This window comes from Malurus melanocephalus, unplaced genomic scaffold (assembly GCF_030028575.1).
Source record: "Malurus melanocephalus ecotype Western Australia unplaced genomic scaffold, MMel_1.1 scaffold_99, whole genome shotgun sequence".
Lineage (NCBI taxonomy): Eukaryota > Metazoa > Chordata > Aves > Passeriformes > Maluridae > Malurus > Malurus melanocephalus.
In genome coordinates, this window is record NW_026623331.1 from 1,761,204 (window position 1) to 1,784,492 (window position 23,289).

A 23,289-nucleotide genomic window follows, 5' to 3' on the forward strand; every position below is an offset into this window, starting at 1 on the left:
TGGGGACAAAATACAAGCAAGAAGAATCTCAGATAATTCTCAGCTAAGAGAATTCCCTTATGGGAAGGAGCTGAAGAAGAACAGGCAAGGATCTGACACTTCATAACATCCCTGAAACACCAGAGAAGCTTTCAGGCTCAAATATGCAGGAATGGGTATATGTATGCAATGTGTTGCCCTCAAGAAAATAATCTCTTTTACTCCCAAATAGATTAGCYACAGTTAATAACAAATTCTGAGGGATGTAAATGGTTATAGGCCAAAGTAAGAAAACCCCTCAGCTGAAGAATTTTTTCCCTCAACACTACAGATCATGTCCTCAAGAATCTGACATTCCCTGTTGGCTGGGTACAGAAGCAATTTTGTAAGCTGAGTTCACATGGTGATGAGCTCAAAAGCAGAAAACCTTTTTAGAGTGCTTACCTCTTTTGCACTTTTAATTTTGGCCAGGAAAGTGTAGAGCTCCATGGTTTCAGCAAACAGAGCCCGACACACGGCTTGATAGTGGTTGGGTGCCTCTGATCGGGTTGGCAGGTGGGCAGCACACAGCTAGGGAGAAAAACAAATAACAGGATCAAAACAACGCCCCATTGCTTCCATTAATGCTGCTGAGCAGGAGAGAACACGACAGTGAATGCAACTGAATACCAAGGGCACAAGCTTCCATGAGACATTTCAGTTTAGTCAGAAATCAGGGTGTGTTTTCTAAACCTTCTGTTCCCATTTATTTTATTGACCGTGTTCTGGAAAACCAAGACACCACCTTTTCATAACAACAACAACAAAAAAGGATAACTTAATTGTGAAAACAAGCAATCTTGCAGTAGCAAATTTTGAGAAAACATACTTAATTCAAACCTGCTTTAACAGTAAGTGTTTCTTAAGTGTTCCTATAAATGTGGAAGGGACCATATCCCTATCAGTTTATGAAAGGATAGAAGTGAAGCAAGAAAGTACAGTGTAATCATCAAGCTGAAACTCTGATCAGATTAATTYCAAGCAGGACAAAGATTTTAAAAATCAGCAAGAGCTTTGGAAGCACAWGCTTATTGCTTTACCTCAGACATTCATGAACATTTCAAGACACAGGCATARCTAATGCAAAGAATAGACAGATATTTTCATATATGCTAAACCTGCAAAACTCTGAAAGCCTACTCAAATCACTAATAATCATTCACAATTACCAATGAACAGTCAGTCCAGGACTATTTTTAGAGTAAAACATGCAGCTCTCATTTTCAACAAGAGAAGTTTCACTGAAACCAGCCTTTACATTTCAAACTGAGAGCTTGGATGGTATGAGCGGCATCCAGCTTCATGAACATGAACATCCAGCTTCTACTACTGTAGAGTAGTAGTAAAATCAACAAAAATGCTAATAGTTGTAATATCATTTCTCCCAAGTCAAATCCACCACCTGCAAGTACTCATCATGGAAACACCAGCTGAAAACAGACAGAATAAAATAACATCCATAATTTGTTTCCTAAACACTTTTAAATTAAAAAATCCCAACGCKGGACCTTGAGTATCCGTATCATGTATCATACTGGTGTATATGCAAAAATTAAACAAAGTCTTAACCAAGGCCTCAAAWTTTGTATTGTTTCTGTGGTTGTATAGTAACATTTATACATATAGCTACATTCAGATCTCCAGAAGTAAAGCTTGAGACAAAAGCCTCTTTAGCAGAAGAGCCCTTAAGTAGCCTAGTGGCACACTTGTCTRAATCTCTCCTGTTGTCACAGTGAACGCTGTGGTTACGAGGGGCACCGTGCACGTAAAGCCCAGGCTGCCTTTCCATATTGCTTTCCATTTGATTTAAATCCATCCTGCCACGAAAAGGTGTGGTCCTGTGGCCTCCAGCTGTACGGATCCACAGATGCCCTCATGCTGGCACGGGCGCTCGTGCCCTAACGCAGAGAGGATTTACTCATCCGGACAAAAATTAACAACGTCAAGGAAGTGGAGCAGGAGACAATTACTCTTCATGGCACGGACACACACACAGCAGAGCAGGCAAAAAGGAGCAAGGAGAACGTGCTGCCAGGGTGGGAAAAGGGASGAAAGGCTGAACAATTGTGTTTGGGTTCAGTCAGATTTAGATTGGCTCAATCTCATCAACGAGTTGCTCCCTGAGGCCAGAGGCCCCTTGCTATCTTTTATTTTTTCCCATTAGAATAAAATACAGAGCTCAGTGGTTGGATTTGGCCCTCTGATAAACTTTACTAGCACAATTAGGACCCCTGCAGTATCCTGKTCTGATTATGTATCCCTAGGTATCTTCTTTTAGCTGTAAAAAAAGAATATATACCTAAGGCAAGTTTCCATATATGTGTGTTGTATATTTTTATTCATTCCTATATATTTTCCATCTATGTAGGAAATGCAAGGCAGACATGTTCATCAAACTGCCCTCTATCCCTACATTTCAAATTTTATGCYGTTTTGCAATGGATGGCCAAAATTTTGTTATAGTATTCAAATTTATTTCTGGATAATCACAGGGATATAGTTGGCAGTTGTCTCCCTTTTTCTCCACCCCCTCCTTTTTTGCCCCTTTTTTTTCTCATTTTATTTTTTTTCCTTTTTAACAAAACAGATAATTTCCTTTGCAGATAAAGGAAGAAAAGCCAAAACAGATGCACTCCTAATGTGTGCAAYAGTGATAACACATACCAAGAAGATRGCATCTATTAAATATTTCCCTTAACTTAATGAAAATATAAGAACATTAGACCAAATTCTGAGTATGATTGTGCTCTTTTTTTGCAATAATGAATCATGTCCTTACTTGCCTTACTACGCTTTCATTTTCTGTTTATTAATTATAGTACAGACAAAAGGGTTTCATTCTAAAATACACCACTTACARGAATAAAAGTAATAGCAGCAGTACTTTGAAAAAAAAGCCATAAAATGGTATGTCTTCATAACTGAGAATAAAATTTTATTATTATACAGACTGCACACAGGTTTTCAAGAATCCTTTTTTTCTTTATTCAGAGGCATGTTAATTATAAACAATTTGCATCAAATATTGAGAAAGTTAATGAAATGCAGCAGTGACAAGTTCAAGCAGGGAACAGTTGTAATATTGATTCTATTATTGAACACAAAGCAAAGCAAAAAAAAAAAAAAAAAAGCCTGCTGCTGAACTTATGTTACAAAAGCAACCACATAAAACCTGACCATTTGGTTTGCAAACATTAGGCTGCAGGTATTAAAAGAGGACCAGCAGCTCCCACTAACTTTCATGTTCTGAGAAATCAGTCTCCCAGTGATCTTGTGTGAAGGTGAATTACATAATAAAACTTCTTGTGGTAATATTAAGTCAAAAGGCTTAACATGAATTCTTTGGACTATGGAAGGTAAGCCTGAATAAAAAGGGAAATGTAAATAGGACAGACTGTTTTTTCCCCCTTCTTTGTAATATTTTGTACTTGCATACTGGTTTAGAATGCCTCACAAGCTATAACTTCTGCATGAAAAAATAYAACAAAATCCAGGCAGGCAAGGCAAATCAAGTATGAAATGTCACTTCTAGTCTGAGTTCAGGATATTTAYCCACTTAAAAAAATTTAAAATCTTTAAGTTTATGGTGGTAGTGTTTGAAAAGCTATGTTACTGTAACACACAACAAAAATCCCAGTCAGAATGTTTTAATAACCAAGATATGAAAGGACAGTCACCTAGCAAACTCCTCCTCTTACCATGTCATAGTGGCTGTGGTGCAAGAAGGATTAAGATCACATATGCAGTTTTTTCCAGTCTTTTTGGGGTTGTATGCTTATTCTGACACTTGCCTTTTCATCCCTCATGATACAACTCAAAACCACCCTAAGGGGAACGAACTCGAACAGTGCCCAGAGCTTAATACAAGGGCTGTTTGTTCTGCTTCCAAGAAGTCTCAGCAAGTATGGCTCAAAACAGATTATGTGCTCTGTGCAAACTGGTGAAATAATAAAAATATTATCAACTATTGAAACATTAACTAGTTCAGTCTGTAAATGTTTCCATTTGCAGTCATTGTGAAGAGCTGGGATTTTAATTTTTTTTTTTCCTAACCGAGCCTATCCAAAACCCCAGCTTGACCCAAAGCATTCAATCTTTGCTTAGACCACTAAGAAGATTAGAGGCTRTTTCCATCCACATTCAGGGTTCACAGGGAAAAAAAGGCATTATGTAAATATCATAGCCCTGCCAGCTCCTCTAACTTCATCCTCAGTTGACTAGGAAACAGGGTGCACCAAGCCAAAGCAGTGCTAACAGGAATCACAATTTAACCATCTGAAGAGATCAAACAGCATTTCTTGCATTTGTCTGAATATATTCCAGCACAGCCTCCATAAAATTACCAAAAAATACAACTGACTCGCCCATTAAAGTGCAGGTAAGTTTTGCAAAACCTTTTTGGCTAGATATATAGTGGAAGCTTCATCAAAACACCTGGGCTGCCGGAATTAAGATTTCAAAARACAAAAACTGTTTCCACTTGTAATCGTCTTGAGCAGAAGGCCTGTATGAATGCACCACAAAGAAAAAAAGGATTTCTTTTTCCCATGGGCCACAAAGACAGGCCATTGATATTATGCAAAACATATTACCAGCCTGCAAATGCCAGGCTTGTTAAGTGTTTTGAAAGCTCTGGAGTATTAACAGAGACTTAAAGATGTACTTTTTTCTTAAACAACAAGAAGAAATTACTTTAACCACCCGATYGCTGAACATGCAACTGTAGTAGGCATCTGCCTCATGCTCTGCAGTACAGTACTGCAACAGCTTCACAAAAGAAAACTCAGCTTGAGGTGACTTTTCAAGGCAAGGCTATTTTTCTGAAAGATTTTATCTCCGTGAAGATAAACTAGAGTTTATAATTAGGCTTTTTTTTTCTTATGAATATGAACTTCAAGAAGCCACATGCCTTACCAGAGAAATTTACCAAGACAGTACCTGCACATTTGTAAAACTCAACCAAGCATTTTGCTATGCTTTATTATCCTGAGTAACACTGAGAAATGGGCTGTTCACAGGAATAAGTATTTTTTCATGAGTCTGTAAGATGTTTCTGCCTACTAGGACCACCCTTRTGCATAGTACAAGTTTTGTAGGCACAGTGCAAGTTTTGAGGTGGCTTTCCCAACAGCTGGGAGCTAAGCCGCCTGCTTCCCAGCATTTCAGAGCTGCTCTCTCACGATTTCCAGGCAGAGATTTGGCCCTGGCTCTGCTACCTGTGACTGCAGTGGGCCAAGGATTAGCTGATCCCTCTCATACAGGARTCTAGGGGAATACTACCAAGGTAAGACTGTGATAAGACAATAGGGATGGGAGCAGAAGTAGCTATTAACTCACAAAATAAATTAACAGAAAATACAGGAAGTATTCACTTCCTGTATATWGAAAGTTTATATTCACCTGCAAAAGTTTGGTAACTTTTAAATTTATATTTTAAATGATATTTTGCAAGTGTCTTGCAATGTCCAATTGCTTGAGGTGTAAGCTCCTAGTTCATTTTACATGCCTCAAGGAAAAGATAGGTTTTGTGGAGATTGAAGCAAATTGCTAGAACCAAGCATGTCTACTTCAATATTCAAGGGYTCTCCAGCACTCTGGTAAGGCCTTCCCTTGTGCTGGTATTTATTGTTTTGATCATCACTTTGGGAGGGACAAGAGAGGTTACTACACAGTTCTCTACTTTCAGAATTTCCAAATTTAATGTTTYAAGTGATCCTCCCCATAAAATGACYGAATAGTYTTTCTTTACTGATTTTCCTTTCTGGTATGAAACTGCAAATGCAGCAGCAAAGCTATTGTATTTAGCAATAACAGGTACAATTTGATGAAATAGTGGCCTTGGTTGGTTGACTCTTTCAGGACTGTAAAAAGGAGACAACCAGGCAGCTGCTGAAATTAAAGATAAAACTGCAAATGKGAGTTAGATTATACAAGGATGGAAAACAGTGCTTTGCATAGGATCTGGAGCCTTTAAGAAACGTCCACTTGTCTGTATCAGATAATCGTTATCATCATCATGAACTACTCTCTGCTTTGCAAAGTCTGAGGATTAAAGGCCTTGAGCAAACTAAATATATGCTGAAATGTCAACACGAATGGACTAACAAATGTTTACAATCCTGAGTCAAAACTTAAGTCAGCATGGAAACAGTTGCAACTCTCATGATGTGGGTAGACAGTGCTGGGAAATGCTGCGGTGCTGTTTTGTATGCTGCTGTTGTTTCAGAAACACAAAGCAAAACACAGGGATTCAACAATGCTGAGATGAAACTGGGGCACAGTTAAGGACTCCCCTCCACTGTTTCCTTCTGAACAGAATATCTGTCCTGAGACTGCTTCCTTCAGGTACCAACTGCACTGAGGTGCTGAGCACCATGACTCTTTTTCTTTCTTAAGATCTTGACACTCAAAACTATTTGAAGAGCCTTAACTACCTTTCCACACTATTAGACTGAGTTTAAGMAGTGATGAGAATCTTGATAAAATGTCAACAGACAGCAACTGCAAGACTCACACCTCACTGAACTCTCTCACTTATAAACTTGAACTTTATCCAACAACAGGCAATTAGAAGCAAAGACAATTTGTAAGGTTACACTTATATGATACCATCTTTAGGTAAAGAGTCTTACAAATATTTAACATAATTACAAACACTATTGAAAGTATTTAAAAYTTACACTGGTGTTAGGAAAAGGAAATTCCAGTATACATTACTGACTGCATTTCAATTTTTAAGCCAAATCCTGTATTTTTCACACTCAGTGAGCCCTAATCTTACTCTTTATTAGCTTTCTAAGAATGAAGACCTTGACTATCAAAACAGACTTCAAATGAAAGTCAACCTAAGKTTTTTTGAGACAATGATTATTTCCCCTGGACATTTGATATTAAGTTTTCAATGAGAGACCAATTTTACGTGCAAGTACAGATTTCTTGACAAAGCTGCATTTGTATAATATTCTCATTTCTGTTTGAAAGCTGCTAGGGTATTTTTACCCCTCAAACACAGCCCCCTGCATACAGCTGTTTCTGGATTATGTGTTAGGTGTATTGTTACACTGTCTTTACACAGCGGACTAACAACATCCTGCTCCTCAAAGAGGCTTGTTTCTAAAGAGCCAATTAAGTGAAAACCAATTCTGCATTCTCTCTTAGTTTCAGAGAAACTGTGCTCTGTTGTTTCTTAGMAGAATAATGGAGGAATTAATAATATAAATATGCAGTAATCTGAATTTCCTAGCTCTTCGTTCTTTGACTATTCAGAGGAACATCAATGGGATTATTCATGGGCAAGGGAGAAAACCTACCATTTATATTTTTCCCCTTTTTTTTTACATGAAATGTCAATCCCTGCAACATTTAGCAAAACCACTAGGCAGCCTGTCAGCAACCACTGTTTTCCAAGGCTCTCTGCTTCATAAAAAAACAACAGCTCCTTGGGCAGCTCTCATCAGTACAACTCACACATCTGCATTTCATGCAGGAACAGCAGCCCCAAGGATGAGACAGAGGCATCTGGGCAAGAAAACCAGCTTCAAAAACAGAGTAGAGGCATAGATGGCAAAACATGATAAAACTGGATAATTAAAGGAGAAGGGGCGTGGCTGTGCACATCACAGGGGACCTGTAGTTATTTAGCTAACAGCCCATTACRCTGTGGAACCACCCTTCACATTATTAAATAGCTTAGACCTGAACAACTGCTAGCAAAGAGCTGCACCCCGGTAATGCCATTTTGTATGGTTGTCTGGGATGTTGYTCAGGCCCTCCTTGGGGATGGAGGGTGCCTTCTACAACCACTGAATTACTGAAGTACTGAACTACTGCTTCTGTTCAGGAGGTGAGAGGAGAGCTGGTTTTGTATCAGGATGCTTGGCAGAGAGTGAGGGCGGGACAGAAGCCCTTCTTTCTTTCCCTCACCCCAAGACCCCACACAAGCACATAAAGCAACAATTACACTCAGGCTGCTGCTTGGAAAAAAAACCCCACACTATCTCAGGAAAAACAGTAGAAAATACTGAAGTTTTCAAACAGCATAAACGAGAAAACAATTTTATCAAAAGGTGCCATAAAACGTTGGGGAATGACTTTTAAATCACACACCAAATCACCCTGACACACAAAAAAGGAAAGGGAAAGAACTGCAGAAGAGAGGCTTTTGAATAATGCCCATCAATCTCATCACTACACAGTTCAGATGTTTGTATACTTGCTAATTGAGAGACAATATATTAATGTAAGGCAGTTTAYTCATGAGCCACTTAAAATCCAATTGAAATATATCAACTAAAATAAAAACATGCWCTTTCCTTGGCAGCAATTTACAGTTCACACACAAAGCTTTAAAGTCTATGTGTGTGTGGGAAGCTTGTTTGTTTTTATGTAAAGTGCTGAAACTTCTCTCAGTAGGCATAATAATAATAATAATTTGCTTTCATGTTTTGTCCTGAAGCATGACTTTTTTACTCCTATCCAAAAAGACAGATTTCCAGCTGCATAACCAAATAGACAGCATTACTAAGCATAACAAGYTGTTAAACTTCACTCCCAATGAACAAATCGAGTAACTTCTAACCAGTCTCATTTTGCTTTCATCAGACCTCAGCATATGGAAAGCTATTCTACCCTTTCATGTGTGCCTACTTCTTATTTGTAGCACCTTTGTCTGGGAAATCAGGTCTTCAAACCCTGATTGCATGAAAAAGGCCTACAGAAAAATTCTTTCTCTTCTTCTTCTAGCCAAGTATGCTTAACACTTTTCTCTTTAAATTTATAGCCACTGAATCTACATTATAATTGTCTTATCAAGCATATCAGTTGCATAAATGTTAAACATATGCCACTTTAAGAGAGGTATGAACAAAATAATTTAACCCACAATTTATTGATCAAATTCATTAAGTAATTTTGATTCAAATACATATCTTTGCTTATTCAAACACAACACATATCCAATAAATCACTTCTAAATAAATTTTAAAGTGTTATTTTCTCCTCAATTCCCTCTGTTTGTAGTGGTGGTACCCTTTTTTGTCCTTTTCCTTACACACATTTAATTCCTGGAAACTGTCTCCAGTATGGTAATTCCTAGAAAYTGAATGACCTGGAGCCAATGGCTTTGACATATTCCCTGTACACAGGTGGGATTAACCACCTGAAGGGACTGCAGATGGTGTTTATACCTCCCTGGATGCTCAGGGGCTTGAGGGAAAGAAAACTTTGCTGCTTTGCTTCGCCTCCACACGTTTCTTGCCAATGGCAGCAACAGGAGTAAAGGCACCACTCTGTCAAGTATTCAAGGCCTGTTCATGCATCCCAAAATGTGCTGAGTCTGCACTTYGGGGACTGTAGTTGTGCTGTAGGGGCTCTGTCACAACACTGCAGTCCATGCCTGCATATATTCTTTCTCCCTTGTGATATTTAGGAACTATGRATTTTATTTTGTCAGTGAATCTGAGGTCAACACACAGGCCACTGAGCTGGTCAGGAAACTTTTCTGATCAAGAAAATAAAAAAAATTCTGGATCAAAGCCATAACTGACCAAATCACATATGGTGCTATAGCATGTATTTCCCTGCTCTGTTGGTTGCAGTTCTATCTGCTCAAAAGATCTTGATCTCTATATGACTGTTTAGGATGGACAACGTTGTGAATTGCTAAACACCTTGAAGTGCTCTTCATGACAGTTTTCTTGAAATCTTAAGTCATGAACTCAGAGGAATATACATGAAATACAACTTCAATTTGATGAAGAGATTGTGAAGATTCTAGTACATTTTAAAGGCTGACCTCTTGCTCCAATCTTGAAATACATYAGTTTTYTAACATCATGACTTCTWGGAGAGTAGAGCAATGARTCTTTGCTTCTAAAAGAGATGAACRACACAGACCTCAACAYAAGATGAGAATACAAAGATGGAAAGCAASAGAGATTATCTCTAGCTAATAAACTAAATATAAGAACAATTCTTCCTCTTCCCTAGGGCTTGGCTGTTCTAACAGTTACCTCGTTTATTTCAAAATATGCCAYTTGTAGAAGGAGGCCAACCAATGCACCTGGGCCATTCTCTGGCTGCAGAAACAAGCACAATCTGTTGTATCTAAAAAAAAAAACAAAACAACTACCTGTACTTTTAAATGCTGAGCATTCTTTTGAAAATGAATTTACTTGCATGCTCAGAAAATATTGCATTGGAAAACATATACATAATTTAAAGTATTTGAAGACTCTTTCCAACCCTTATTACATTGCCTTTAATTAGCATAAAATAATTTTTCACTTTAGGTTATTTCAAGCACATCAGATAATTCTTAACATTCTTATCTGAGAAGAAACCTTGTAGAAACAAATGTTTCCCAGTAAAAGAGATGTGTGCTCAACAGAGAATAGTTCAGGGAAAAAAACAAACAGCAAAAACAAAACAAAAAAAACCACATCAACCTTACACATCAACCTTACACATCAACCCAGCTACCAGTCACCTCTTCATCAAAATCTTATTATCTGAAGTGAAAAAAGGAAAATGGAGAGAGGCAAACCATTCTTCTAGTTTTCCAGTCAAGTGCTGCATGATTGCTTTGTTTTCAAACACAACTCTTAAAATAATTAAACTATTTTGTGCCAAGTACTCTAAGGACCTGCACCACAGGTAATTATTTACTTGTCTCAGTTACACATCATGAAAGATATATCTTTACAAGTCAGGCAGGAACTCCCAGTCAGTTCTTCTACTTCAAAGCTACCTCTAAAACCCCTGGCACTTGCAGAGGCATCCACTACACATCCATTGAACTAGAYGCATTTACATGATAAGTCTATCAATGCTTTCTAAAGCAGAAATATAAAAGGAATTAAATCTCTGGAAGGTAATTAATACTGTAGTGACCTCAGTCCACAGAGAGTAAGGTTATCAAAGGGGTGATCATGGTGGAGCACTCTCCTGCATGTACTCAAAGACCAATTGTTACCCTTGGACAACTCTTTTCTGTATTAACATGTTTCATTATAAAACCACTTTTGAAGGCTGAAAGTCAGGGCAGTTATCTTTTTAAAAACCCAAGACTTTAGAGCAGTAACTAGAAATACAAATATATAAATGTATTTCAAACATTGCTACCTTCAGCAAGATGAAAGCYAGTTTAACATCAACTTCATATAGAATTTGATAGCAATGATAAAAGGACATACCTAAGACACTGGCAAAATGCCTCAACTGGAGTTAATTGACAGCTCTGAACCAAATTTAGGATATACCATCACATCTACAAAGAACCTGGTGTAAAACTGATGAGTGTTAAAGTTTACAGATTGTTCTGTCTGCAAAGATAATTTAAAACATCACTCTCTTGTCAAAAAGCCCAAACTGTTTCTGAAGGACTTTTTGCAAGTGTCCTTAAGTATACATCAGGGTCCCACAAGAAAGACGGGTTCAAGAGGAATCTGGGGGAGGCAGGGAAGATGAGGGGGRCCCAGTTCCCTCAAACTGCTTGACACCAGCAAGGAGCTGCCAAGAAACCACTGCGCTTGCAGCACCTTCATTAAAAGGCCTAGACAGCTGCCAAATTACCCTCAAAGAGAGGTTATCGTCATCTGTCAGAGTAGTGATGAAAATTAATAATGCTTTTATTGCGGTAGGCACGTCAGACAATAGCGGTTGGAGGGGGTGTCTGGTTATCTCTCCGGTTATCTGCCCTCCGCTGCTCGCTGCCCCGTGCCCAGGCACCAGCAACACCTGCCCAGAGATTAAAAACCTCCCGAGTTTCACCTGCACTGCAGGAAGCATCCTGGGCACAACGGGAACGCCCGTCCTGCTTTASCTGCTCTGACCATGGAGCCAGGCTGAGGGCACATGGTGCCATCCATGCCCTGGCCACCAGGATGTTCCCTCTCTGCATCTCCTTCTYAGCCACTGGTGCCAAGAAGGGCGCCCAGGAAGGAAAGCAAATCCAACTGGGTGTTTTCAGGTATGCTTTGTTGTTTTATAAAGGTTTCTGGTACGGATAGATTTCAGCACTTCTGCTGAAGGTGACTCCATGAGGCCAAGTGTCTCTGGCAACCAGACTTCACTGGAAAGTCCCCGGCACAGTGCCTTGGCTCCAAACACAGYAGGCACCATTACCAGGGCAAGAAAAACACCCTCCTTTGCTCACCAGCACACTCAGATGTGAAAAGGACTGACATCACCCTTTTAAAAGGAGCACAGTGGTTACTTTCAAAGTAAAGCTGACCATGTGTTGACCTGCAGTTACACTGCCCAGAATGAAAAATCAGGACAACTGTGTAAGACACTAAATGACATCACTTTAATTAATGAAACCTGTCTATCAACATAATTCACTTAAACACTTGTCACGTTCAAAGCTGCTTTAAAATTACTTTGAAAGGATTTACACRAACTGTCCCCAGCTTTCTTCATCAAGTTAAGGTATAAGAATCCCTTCACTTTCTGTATGAGTTTATAAGAAATTAAACAGAAGGGCAAACACAAGGACAAAATTAATGTACTGAGTATTTTCATTTACAAATGTGTGTTGCCTAGAAAACATATTCCTCTTTTCTTTTTTACCTTTGAGCCATTAAAAATAGTTCTAAGTGTGACATGCTGCATCTGTCTGGGCATGAAAAGACTTAATAAATCTTGCTAATACTGGCCTGAACTCCAGTTTTTTCATTTGTTTTTTTTTCAATATCACATGCTACCATGTAAGTTTTTTAAAAAACAAACCCTATAGCTCGCTTTCTTCACTTAACACTGCCGTGTTTTTAATCACCTTTCTTTCCTTTTTAAACAACCTTTTATTTTTAAAAGGTAGATTGAGGACAGTGATATCTTACATCTATGTAAGCAGATGTGACCGTATAAAATACATATATGGGAGGTTGTTACATATAGTATGATGTAGTGGACTGATAGATGTGAATTGATTAGAAGAGACTAATGAGAATTTGCTTATTTAAGTTGGTCTTAATGCTCACATCAAGAAATCCTGGCATGCCAAAAAGGAAAAACAAATACAATTGCTCATTAGGACCTTCTTGTCCCAACTSCAAGCTTGCTTTGTCCAAAGAGAAGGCAAAAAAACCCAAACCTAGTCAGCCCACCCCAAAAAACCCCAACCATAGAACTCTCTTTTGGCTTAAATCACCCACAGTATCATGTCCTTCCCTGCCAACATGAATGCAATAACTACAAAACAAATGCCCGTTTTTTTTTCTAGTGCTTAAAATCAAGTTTCTAGCCTCTTTCTCTGACATGCAAATAGATAAATAACAAAAMAAAGGGTTTTGTTCTCTCTTCAGAGCAGAAGCAATAAAATGCCTCTGTCTTCCATTCAACCAAGCTTCCRAAAAGAGTCTTCCCAGTGCCTCCTTTGCAGGCTTCACACAAAGCAAGCTGGGAGCAGCGTATGAAACTCTGCCACTGCGTGCAGCTGCCTGCCCTTAGCACAATCCCTGAGCTCCCTGTCCTTGTCAATCCCTCAGATAAATATTCCTGCTCASAGGGTTTAGTTGGGCTCTCCCAACAACAATTACTCATGGTGGCTACTAAGTGCTGTCGGTTTGCTTTGCCTCCTCACATAAAAYCCCCGAATTCCCGTGCCCGCTTTCTTTCCACAGTATCCAGGCTGCCCTACACCTTCCCTTCAGCAAATGCTCTGCYAAGCTCAGTGGATTCAAGGAATTTATCTCTTGGGACGACTTTATTCAGTTGTACAGATTAGTGTGAGTTATCAGAAAGGCTGCTAGGTTAAAATCTTCAAATCCCTCTCCACAATCCCGCATTCCCGACTCACAGATGCTCAAGCTTTGGGATGTATGGCTCAAAGTCTGTAGAGAGGCAATCCTAAAACTGCATGAGAAATGCACTGAAGCCATTGCCCAGAAGAACGCTGCTTCTCCCATTGTGTTATTTCATTAAAAATATTTACAAATCAATCACTTAAACGTGCTGAGGGCCATGCATCCTTTGGACAATAATCTTTTGAAAGCTACCCCTTAGGAATGCTTCAGTWACAATACTACTTCAGGAACGACATGTTTTAAACAAAAACCTACTGTAAAAAAACCTTTTATGAAGAAATGCAAAACATGCCCTGTCTCCAGGCCAATCTTTGAGACAAATATGATATCCTGCCTTTTAGATTTGGATCTTCAGGGGTCAGCACAGTCCAGCAGACAYTGTTTATTTCTTTGTATCAAATGGCCTTATCTCACTTAAATATTTTTYTAAAATACAGCATGCAACAGTATACTAAGCAAAGAGGAGCAGAAAAATAGCATAATGGGAGCACAGTAATAAAGAGCATACTAAAAAAATCACATAGATAAAAGAGAGAGATTATTATTTTGGACAATTAATGGTACTTTTAAATCAATTCTATGAACTTCCATCCAAATGTTTAATTTCTTTTTATACTGTTACTGGCACTGAAATAAATGCACCAAAAGAAACTGCCTCAAGCCCAAAGCTCCCTCTTGAATAATTCAAAAGCAAGAAGATCACAGTGGCTTAATTAAAGGGCCCTCCCTCCGTTTCTTTATTTTTCCCATGTTGCTGTAACAGGACAATGTGCCTCTGTAAGGAATTAAGTAATTTTGTAACAGCTATGCTGCTTCCATTTTCTTTGGCAATGCAATTATATCATCATAAGTGACTCCGGACTAGCAATATTGACACCTGAAGTGCACATAGTTTTTTAAAATAATTGCTRTCAGCAAGACAGACCACTTAGTACACTCACAGTCAGTGATTTACGTCCTGGCAAGAACTAGAAAAGGCAAAACTTCCACAGCCACTTTTCCTCTTAACCTCTCCTGAATAGGCTGATGGATTGTGAGGCTCTAACACCTCAGAGAAGTTAGGGACTCCAAAATGCATAGCAGGCAAGCACCTGGAGACTCTGCCATTGGACCTTTTCTTGAAGCCTGGAAGGCATCTTTTCCCCCAGCTATATCAGTCAGAGTTACTAAGAAGTTCTCCCCCACCCCATAAATCCTACTTCTCTCATGCCTGCAGAGCACTACAGCTACAGGAACACCTWTACTGCCCATTTCTAACAAAAGCTGCATATGCACGACATAAAAACTGCARAAAAAAGTTCATCTGCTACTCTGAACACAGTCAGGTGAGTGCAGCTGCTGGGAACTGCCCATCATTTGCAGGTCACCATTAACTTACTTGTCTACTAAAACACGTGTCCCACACATAAAGGAAGTAATACAGGCGGTTCTGACAAGGTAGCTGGGATACTCCCTATGGGTTATCCCCTATGAGTTATCCCCTATGGGATGCTGGCATTACACAGAAATCAAACATTTGTAGCTCACAGACAYGACAGAAGAAGTCATGGGAGCCTGRAAAAGAATGGCCTTCACTTTCAAAGCACCTAAAGGAGCCRCAGAGATAAAAAGCCACTGGCAACACCCCAAACACCCAAGGCTGCCGAGTCTACATGGGTGGAAACGATTCTGACAAGATGAACCTTCATCAGATCCTAATGAAAGACAAGCTGCTGTCCTGGCTAATTTTCCTGAGYAGATCTACTGCCTTTACCAGGCTGAGAGTGAATCTGAAAACCCATCACAGCCTTTGTGCACTTATCAGTTTGAACACCTGATAAGAGGGGAGGCTGGGAGTTGGAGAGGGAGGCTTAGGCAGATCCCTCCAGCTCTGGCCAGGTCAGGCTGCATTGCCTGGCTGAGTGCTGGAGTTAATCTGTAGGGCAGACAAGATATGGGTCCTTTTCATAATGTTGGCTCTGCTCTTTTCTCACTTTGTTAAGGGTCACTACAGCTTTACTSTGTTAATTGACCATTACCCTGATTTCCACTCATTACTTAGAATTTCAAATTAATCTGATCAAACAGAACATAYCTTGTGAAAGTAAACACTCCTTGATCTACTTTAGTCTCCAGGGTATATTTTAGGCAGAGCAGGCTCACACAGATTCTTTGATACTTCAGATGTATTATTTCTAACAGAATGCTTTGCATGTTTTAGAACTTGTATTTTTTATGGGATASCTGGAGCTCTGTCATGACAAATTTTGTCTTTTATGCATTATAGGCCACCACTACCACCAAAGAATCCTTCCATTTGCACTAAAACGTGGAACTTTATTTTAATCTATATACTTTTTTTTTATAATAATTACAGCATAAAAGAGAGAGGGGGGTAAGTCCCTGTCCTACTGTGCCTCTTTTAAAKGTGTAAAGGCCACACACAAATTTCAGGTGTTTTCTAAYCTCCCCACATATAAAAATAATCTGAACACCCCATCTGTGTTTCCTGTTTTTGTTGGACAACTCTTTGGATTCCTCAGACTATTTTAGATCTAGAACAGGTTATACCAGTAAAATTATGTGAATTATGGGTACAGGGKTTTTTAACCAGCATAGATGTGCTACTGTGAGCCATAAATCATGGTAGAAAAGGTGATTTGGTTTTGCCTCCCAGCCTGGAGTAAGACGTTCCAATCCATCTAAGCCCACACTGATGGAAGGAATGTTTCCAAGAATAATTCTTCTTTTCAAAGGGAAAAACCAAAGTCTTGAAGGACAACTTCCTTCCAAGTGCATTAGCTATAAGCCCCTTATATAAAAACCCCCCTATAATGGTAAAATACTTTCATTTTAATACCAGCAACGTGGAGATATTGCTCATACATTACAAACACTCAAACTTGCAGAGAGACACTCCTGCTCAGCTCCTTGGGCCTGCAMAGTGCAGGAGCTTCAAACACTGACTCCTTCCATGAGTCAGCCAGGAACACTGCTCTTCAGCAGCACCTGCACAATTGTTTGTGACACAAAATAGATGAGGGAGCTGATTAAAGAACAAAGGCAAACAAACTTTTGGGATGCTTTGACTACACATAGGGTACACAGATCCTTATGCAAAGGTGACACCTCAAACATGAGAAACACACTATGTTTTGGATGAATAACCATGATGCACAAGGTTTGTTTGGACAAAGAAAAACAGCAAGTTTACTGCATTTCTAAGTCCAAGTTYTCTCAAGGAATGGTGAAAGAACAAGAAAAAAGGCCTGTGGGTGGGTCTTATTCAGTCAAGATCCATATATTMCTCTGCTAATCCAATCTCAGTGATTGTTTTGTAAGAGCCCCAAAGGGAATGTCTGAGCACATGCTCACCCCCTGAGCACAGGAGCCGAGCTCTGGTCTTTGTGACTTCACTGCTGAACTCTGAGATCCCACTTCTGTCAATGCAGCACAGAGGGAAAGGGTGGCCAGGACATGTTTTGACACAAGCTGTCTACCTGGTCRGAGCAGCACCATGGAAGTCCACATTCAGAGGCCCAAATTGCCCAGGTGCATCTGTATGAGGGTGTCCTGTCACTGCAGAATGATATGGGGCTGTGTTTACAAAGTCACTCTGGGAGATTTTGGGGTTTCCTTCTAGCTGACAGTCTCCAAAGAGTTAAACTGCAGAAAAAAAGGAACAGCCAAAGGAGAACATGCCTTCCCCAGAACTTCAGAGGTACAAAAACTAGATGGCTTCACTTTCAGAGACCCAAACAGATGGGACAGGAGGTTTCTCAATGTTGCAAAAGGGGTCTCAGACAGCAGAGGTGCGTCTGAGGATCCATGAGGAGAAGATGATAAATTTTTGGTCAAGGCAGTAAGTATTGTAAGAACCAAAGTGAAGAGAACTGAGGCTTTACAACCAACTGTAATTTCAATGTCTCTCCATGAACATATGAGGCATAAGTCATGTTTTTCTAAAATGAGATCCACCAAGATAAAGACTAGCACATAAACATGTGAGTATAGGATTCAAGAGAAGGGAAAGGATCCATTTTTGTCTTTTTTGACTGAGAATTTTCAAAGATGGCCAATGATGCTGCATTCCTTTTAATATAAAATGAATTGGCAACATCTGAGTCTTTCTTTACCATATCAGTAAGTTTCCAAATCTTCACCAGTTTCATACAGAGTTACAGTGTACAGTGCAAATTGCTTGTTTTGAAATGAAGAATAAATACTGTTTTGCAGGCTCATATAAAAATGCTTAACCCACCCCAGCCTTAAACTGAATTACACTCACAAAAAGCTGCACCTTACTTAGCTTGCACTAGACAAAATTATGGGCCTTTGAATTCCAGTAACATGAACTCTTTAACAGTCTGTCATAAACAAATACCCTGACTTGTTTTTAACTGCATTTTCTGGTTCCCCTCTGACAGGTTCTCATATTATACTTACATGGGGTCACAGCATCTATATGATAATAGTCCTCAGACACAGGAGTCTCCAAAATACTTAGATCTAAATGCAGATGTTCTTACCCTGCCTATAATTGCATCGAGACAGGACATACTTTTCCCCTAGAATCCTACACATGCCATAAATGGTTGATCTGTATTACCACCAAAGTACTCAAAATGAAACAGAGGCAGATCAGTATCACCACWGTAAATTTCAGTTCCTTCCAGCTGAAAGGAGTCAGTCATATCCTTGAACTGCCAAGACATATGAGTCACCTAGACATACAAGTTTCTCATCTCGTGACCATGCCAGTTATTAAATAACTGAAATGGGAGAGGAGGAGTGTTTGAGGTTGAGAGAAACAACTTATTCTTCCTCTTTGCAAAGCACARACATAATTTTCTACCAATAAAAATACTACAAATTGCAATCTCATTTACATTTCTTCTAGTAAAATAACACCATACTGAACATGCTGCTATGAAAAAAAATTTTCTCACAAATTAAGTCAGCATGGAGATTTACTACGTACGAGTTTTGTTTACTATGGGACCTGGGTCACTCACTCACCTTTGTGAAGGAGCAGTTGCATGACAGCTCATTTTTGGTCAGAATTAACAAACACTGTTACAGAACTACCTAAAAGTGAATTATTAGGTAAGACTTGGGACCCGAGGCCATTGAGCACTGGAGACCCTCCACCTGTATTTGTATCCTGGACAAGAAGGTGTGGCTTAGCTATAGAAAAGGTTCCTGTTAAAAGCAGAGTTAAGTTTTGGGATGAAAGGTGAACAYAAGTAAGAGAACAGATGCTGGTTCAAGAAGGGTGCTGCTGCCTTTATGTACCTTCTGCAAGATCTGCAGAAAAAAGCAGTGAGGCAGTGACAAAGGTCAGTGTCATGGCTCGCAGGTACAACTGACAACACCTCTACAACACCTCTGCTCTGCAGAAGAGCTGAGCTAAAGTCAGGCAGCAGCGATTTGGCTACGGTGACGTTCAAATCTGGAAGAAATGACAGGGTTAGGATGGCAATTCAGCCCAGCAAATATCAGCACAGAACAAAACCTGCTATCAAAGCCTTATRAGGCTACATTTACATCTAGAATTAGAAAAGGGCGTTGACCTACAATGAAGTATAATACTGGAACTGGGTTTAGGGTTGGGGCTCAAGACAGCAGATATYGATAAATTGCAGCTTAGAAAGCGCCTCTGGGTTAACATGAAAAATGTTGTTGGCTTGAACCATCTGACTGCAGAGATCTGTGGGATAAGGAGTGAGATAATGTTAAGATTAGGAGCAGAATTAGGGTTTGAGCAYACTGTGGAAGAGGTTGATAAACTGCATCATCTTGTTTCAGTATCAGGGAGGGCCCCACGCTGTGATAAAGGTGCCACATGACAGGACTTCCCACACCCTTAGCAATCCCAATGCTGCCCAGCGTGCCTGGCATTCTCTGTCCATATCCTCTGCTGACCAAGGCTTCCCAAGGTGTACATGTGCTGTCAGCCCAAGGTGTTCCTGATCCCTTGGGATTACTGTGTGTGTACACTTGTGACTTCATGTACCTGTAGAACAAACCTGGCACTCCCCACATGTACAGATCTCCTGAACTACGCAGTGGATGGGCAGGGGAGAGGGATTCAAACACGGAAAGCATCTGTCTGAAAATGTCCAGTCTTTACTGTCTCCATTTCTCCCCTCATTTACAGAGGGCTGACACATCAGAAATATATCAAAGACTAAAAGCTCCTGGCAACCAATGTCTCCTCTCCTCACAGATGCATTTTTAAAAACAGTAGGTCAAGTCTGGGCAGCAGGTTGTTCCTGCCAAGGAAATCAGAGGCTAAATCAGCCAAATATACCAAGAAGCAGCACAAAAGCTTGTCTGTGTCTCCCCCAGTGGCTTTGCCAATGATGATCTTGGCAGTACTATTTAGCACTTACCCTTTTGCCAGTTCTTGGGAATCAGTGTTTGCCACGTTACTCAGCATTTTCCAGGCCAGGGGGAGAATTTAGGATTGACCTTGCTTACTTCACATTACAGAAAAATGTGACACATATTTTAACTRTCTCTGTATTTTAATCCCAAAATAGGCTCACCCAAATTAGTGATTAATGGTGAAAAATTCAGTCTTGGTGGCATGCAGGCYTTGGACCAGACAATGAGAGTTTTGGGAGAAGGAGGAACCATATAATCACTTTTCAAGGACAAGTTTTTGACATTTCCAGACTGGAGACTACATAGTTAAAAAACCTTAAAAATCAGTATTAGTAGCACACAACCCATCTCTACCATTTTCCAAGCTTGTGATGTAGAGAATGCAGCRGAGGCAAGAACAACAGCTCCAAATTCAATGAGCAAACCTGCTTCAGCATTCACTGCAAACTGTGGAGGAAAAAGCTTCACAGTGAGTCTTGCCAAGAAGGACTTAAAATAATGGAGCCTCGTTGTCACAAGACCACACACCACTGTTGTGAAACAGCCACTGGGTAAATRAAGGTGTGGCCTCTAACATTTTACCACTGCTTGGGGGGGAAAAACAGAGATATTCACATTCAAAAGATGGTCTTACCCCTAAAACGTATGAGGTCAAGAAAAAAASATCTTGCAAATCTGCACTCATGTCAAAAATATGACAGAGGGATGCTGCCATTCTAGTACTGTCAATGCAGTAAGGACACAGAGTAGGGAATAAAGGTAATTTGCAGARCTAAGACTGCAGCACATAATTTAGGGAAAAATTTCAGTTTACTAAGATGAAGTCACAAAAGCATGTCCMGAATGATATAAAGTTATTAGCAAAATATAATGAAGAAATAAAATGAAAGATGCTGATTTTAAAACACACAAACAGGCAGGTACCTCAGACTAGAAGAGGTATTAACAAAGCCAAACGAAAGGGATGCCATACCATGGCTTTAAGAGCTGAAATSTGTTGAAATTTCTTACCCCTTTTGTATTTCAGGGATGTGTAYACCACTGTAGCTAAAGGAGTTCAGCAAAGTTTCCCAAACTTATCTTCTATTGTTTGCAGAAATCAAGTAAAGAACTTTCAAAATAATCACTTCCACAAAGCCAGTGCCTTCAGTTCTGTGCATACAAAGGTCTTGTCTGTCTCTGCACTGATTGAACTCTCTCTTAACAATCTAATTAGACTGTCTCCAATTCACAGCATTTTGCCAAACCAGGGGGAAAGGAGGATGTATCCCATCAGTATTCYACATTTCCTCTATGCTGGCTGGGGCAGTTTGCATGGGGGTTTAGCAGGGTGCTGCTGGCCCCTCTGGAGCAGGTGACTCRGTGTCAGGGAGCGGCAGAGGGAGGAGAGAGCAAAGCACCCGGGCACAGTGAGGGCACCAAACCCTGCAAGGCTGGCACTGGCAGGGGATGGAAGGGGAGAGCCCTTCAGCCAGACAGACCCTCCCCATCACAGGGGAACAAAAAACCATTTCAGTCACTTCTCCCTCTGGCCTTTGCTTCTCTGAGGGGAGGGAGAAAAAACAAAGGAATTCAGCATTTAGCATCCCTTCTGATGCAAGGAGGACGCAAAAGCATCTTGAAGTTACTCCCTCTCCAGTCTTCTAAGAGTTTCTCTGTACTGTTAACCCATCAGAATTGAAGGGTTTCAGTGGGRTCTTTTTCCTGAGTGCTAATATGCCCTGATGGGCTATTTGGGACATCCTTCTAGTCTCAGTTTCCACCATGACACTTAATATCTGTGGAGCACTAAACTTCTGGTCCTTAGACATGGTTTGCATTTATGAAGAAGTACTATGAACGTTTCAATCCCCTGGTATGAGTTAGCATGATGTTTTCCAGCCTGTATTAAATTCTCAGATTATTTATTTGTTAAACCAATTAATGGGGTTTTTTTTAACCAAGCTTATTAATACTTCTGTTTGTACAAAGAGCATATTGGGTTCTAAAACTTGCACAGAAGGCTACTCGCTAGAAGATGTAGGGTTAATACTTTTGAATTATTATTCACAGGAGCCCAGATAAAATTAAAGAGCCTGTCACAATTAAAATCATAAGTTGTATTTCCAAATGTCACAACTCAGGCCAAGAGATGCAACCATAATGATCACCAGGGAAATACTGTGTCCTGACTCACTCCATACAAATAAGCTACTCTTATAAAAGCACTCCTGGGCTTCAGAAGGGGAGGGTGGCAAACACAGGAACTGATAAGAAATAATTACACTAACAACCTGCTAATGAAAAGGTGAATTAATTGAAACAGACCATGAAGGATCCAAGAGTACACAAAGTAATTCAACAGATGTTTACACTGGCAGGCTGACTATCCAGTGCAGGGATTAAATCAGATTGTGATATTAATGGCACATCCAATGCTAAAGTTGATCACGGATTTTCTGCTGCCTACAGCCAAACATGAAATGCCACTGCATGTCATTTTCACAAGCAAACTTTACAGAAGTACCTGGGAAATCAGAAAATGACACAGCCAGTATCACACAGGACAATAACACAGAATATAGAGTTGTTTTTCTCAATGACAGAACTATCATAAAAACTGCCCATTACTGTACCTTCATGACATCTTTATAGGAATGGATGGCCTCAACTTCTTCTTTGTCATCATCCTCATCCTCCACTCCTTCATCCAGAGCATCATATCCTTCATCCCTACTCCCATCTGTTTCCGTGGCATTAGTCATGTAGTCAATAAGCTGCTCCAGTGGAGGACTTAATTCCCGCTCTTCATTCTCCTTCAAACCATAGTCCAGGGCTTTATATATAATAATCCCTAGTGATTCAATAACCTGTAAAAGCAAAAAAGAAATAYACATTAATGCCATTTACATGAATGAATAGGTCAAGCGAGGAACAACCTTTTACGGTGTTTGTATAGCAAACTCAGCAACTGAGAGGGCAATAAACAACAAAATCAAAGAGAAAAACGACCCTCTAATATCTACAGGAGCACCTGAGTAATACAGCATAGAACAAGAAAGACTACATCATGCCACATACCTACCACTTTCTTATTTCAATATTTGAAATAAAAATT

General features: G+C 39.8%; 1 protein-coding gene across 2 annotated transcripts in view; it reads right to left on the reverse strand.

The window, feature by feature from the left end:
* SPIRE1 (spire type actin nucleation factor 1) overlaps positions 1-23,289 on the reverse strand; it is a 127,434-nt gene that overhangs the window by 48,704 nt on the left and 55,441 nt on the right. For both annotated transcript variants that reach the window (XM_057368954.1, XM_057368955.1), the window contains exons 3-4: positions 22,808-23,041; positions 424-549 (exon numbers count right to left, since the gene is read on the reverse strand). In XM_057368954.1, coding sequence (XP_057224937.1) covers positions 424-549; positions 22,808-23,041 — 360 coding nt within the window. The remainder of the gene's footprint in view (positions 1-423; positions 550-22,807; positions 23,042-23,289) is intronic.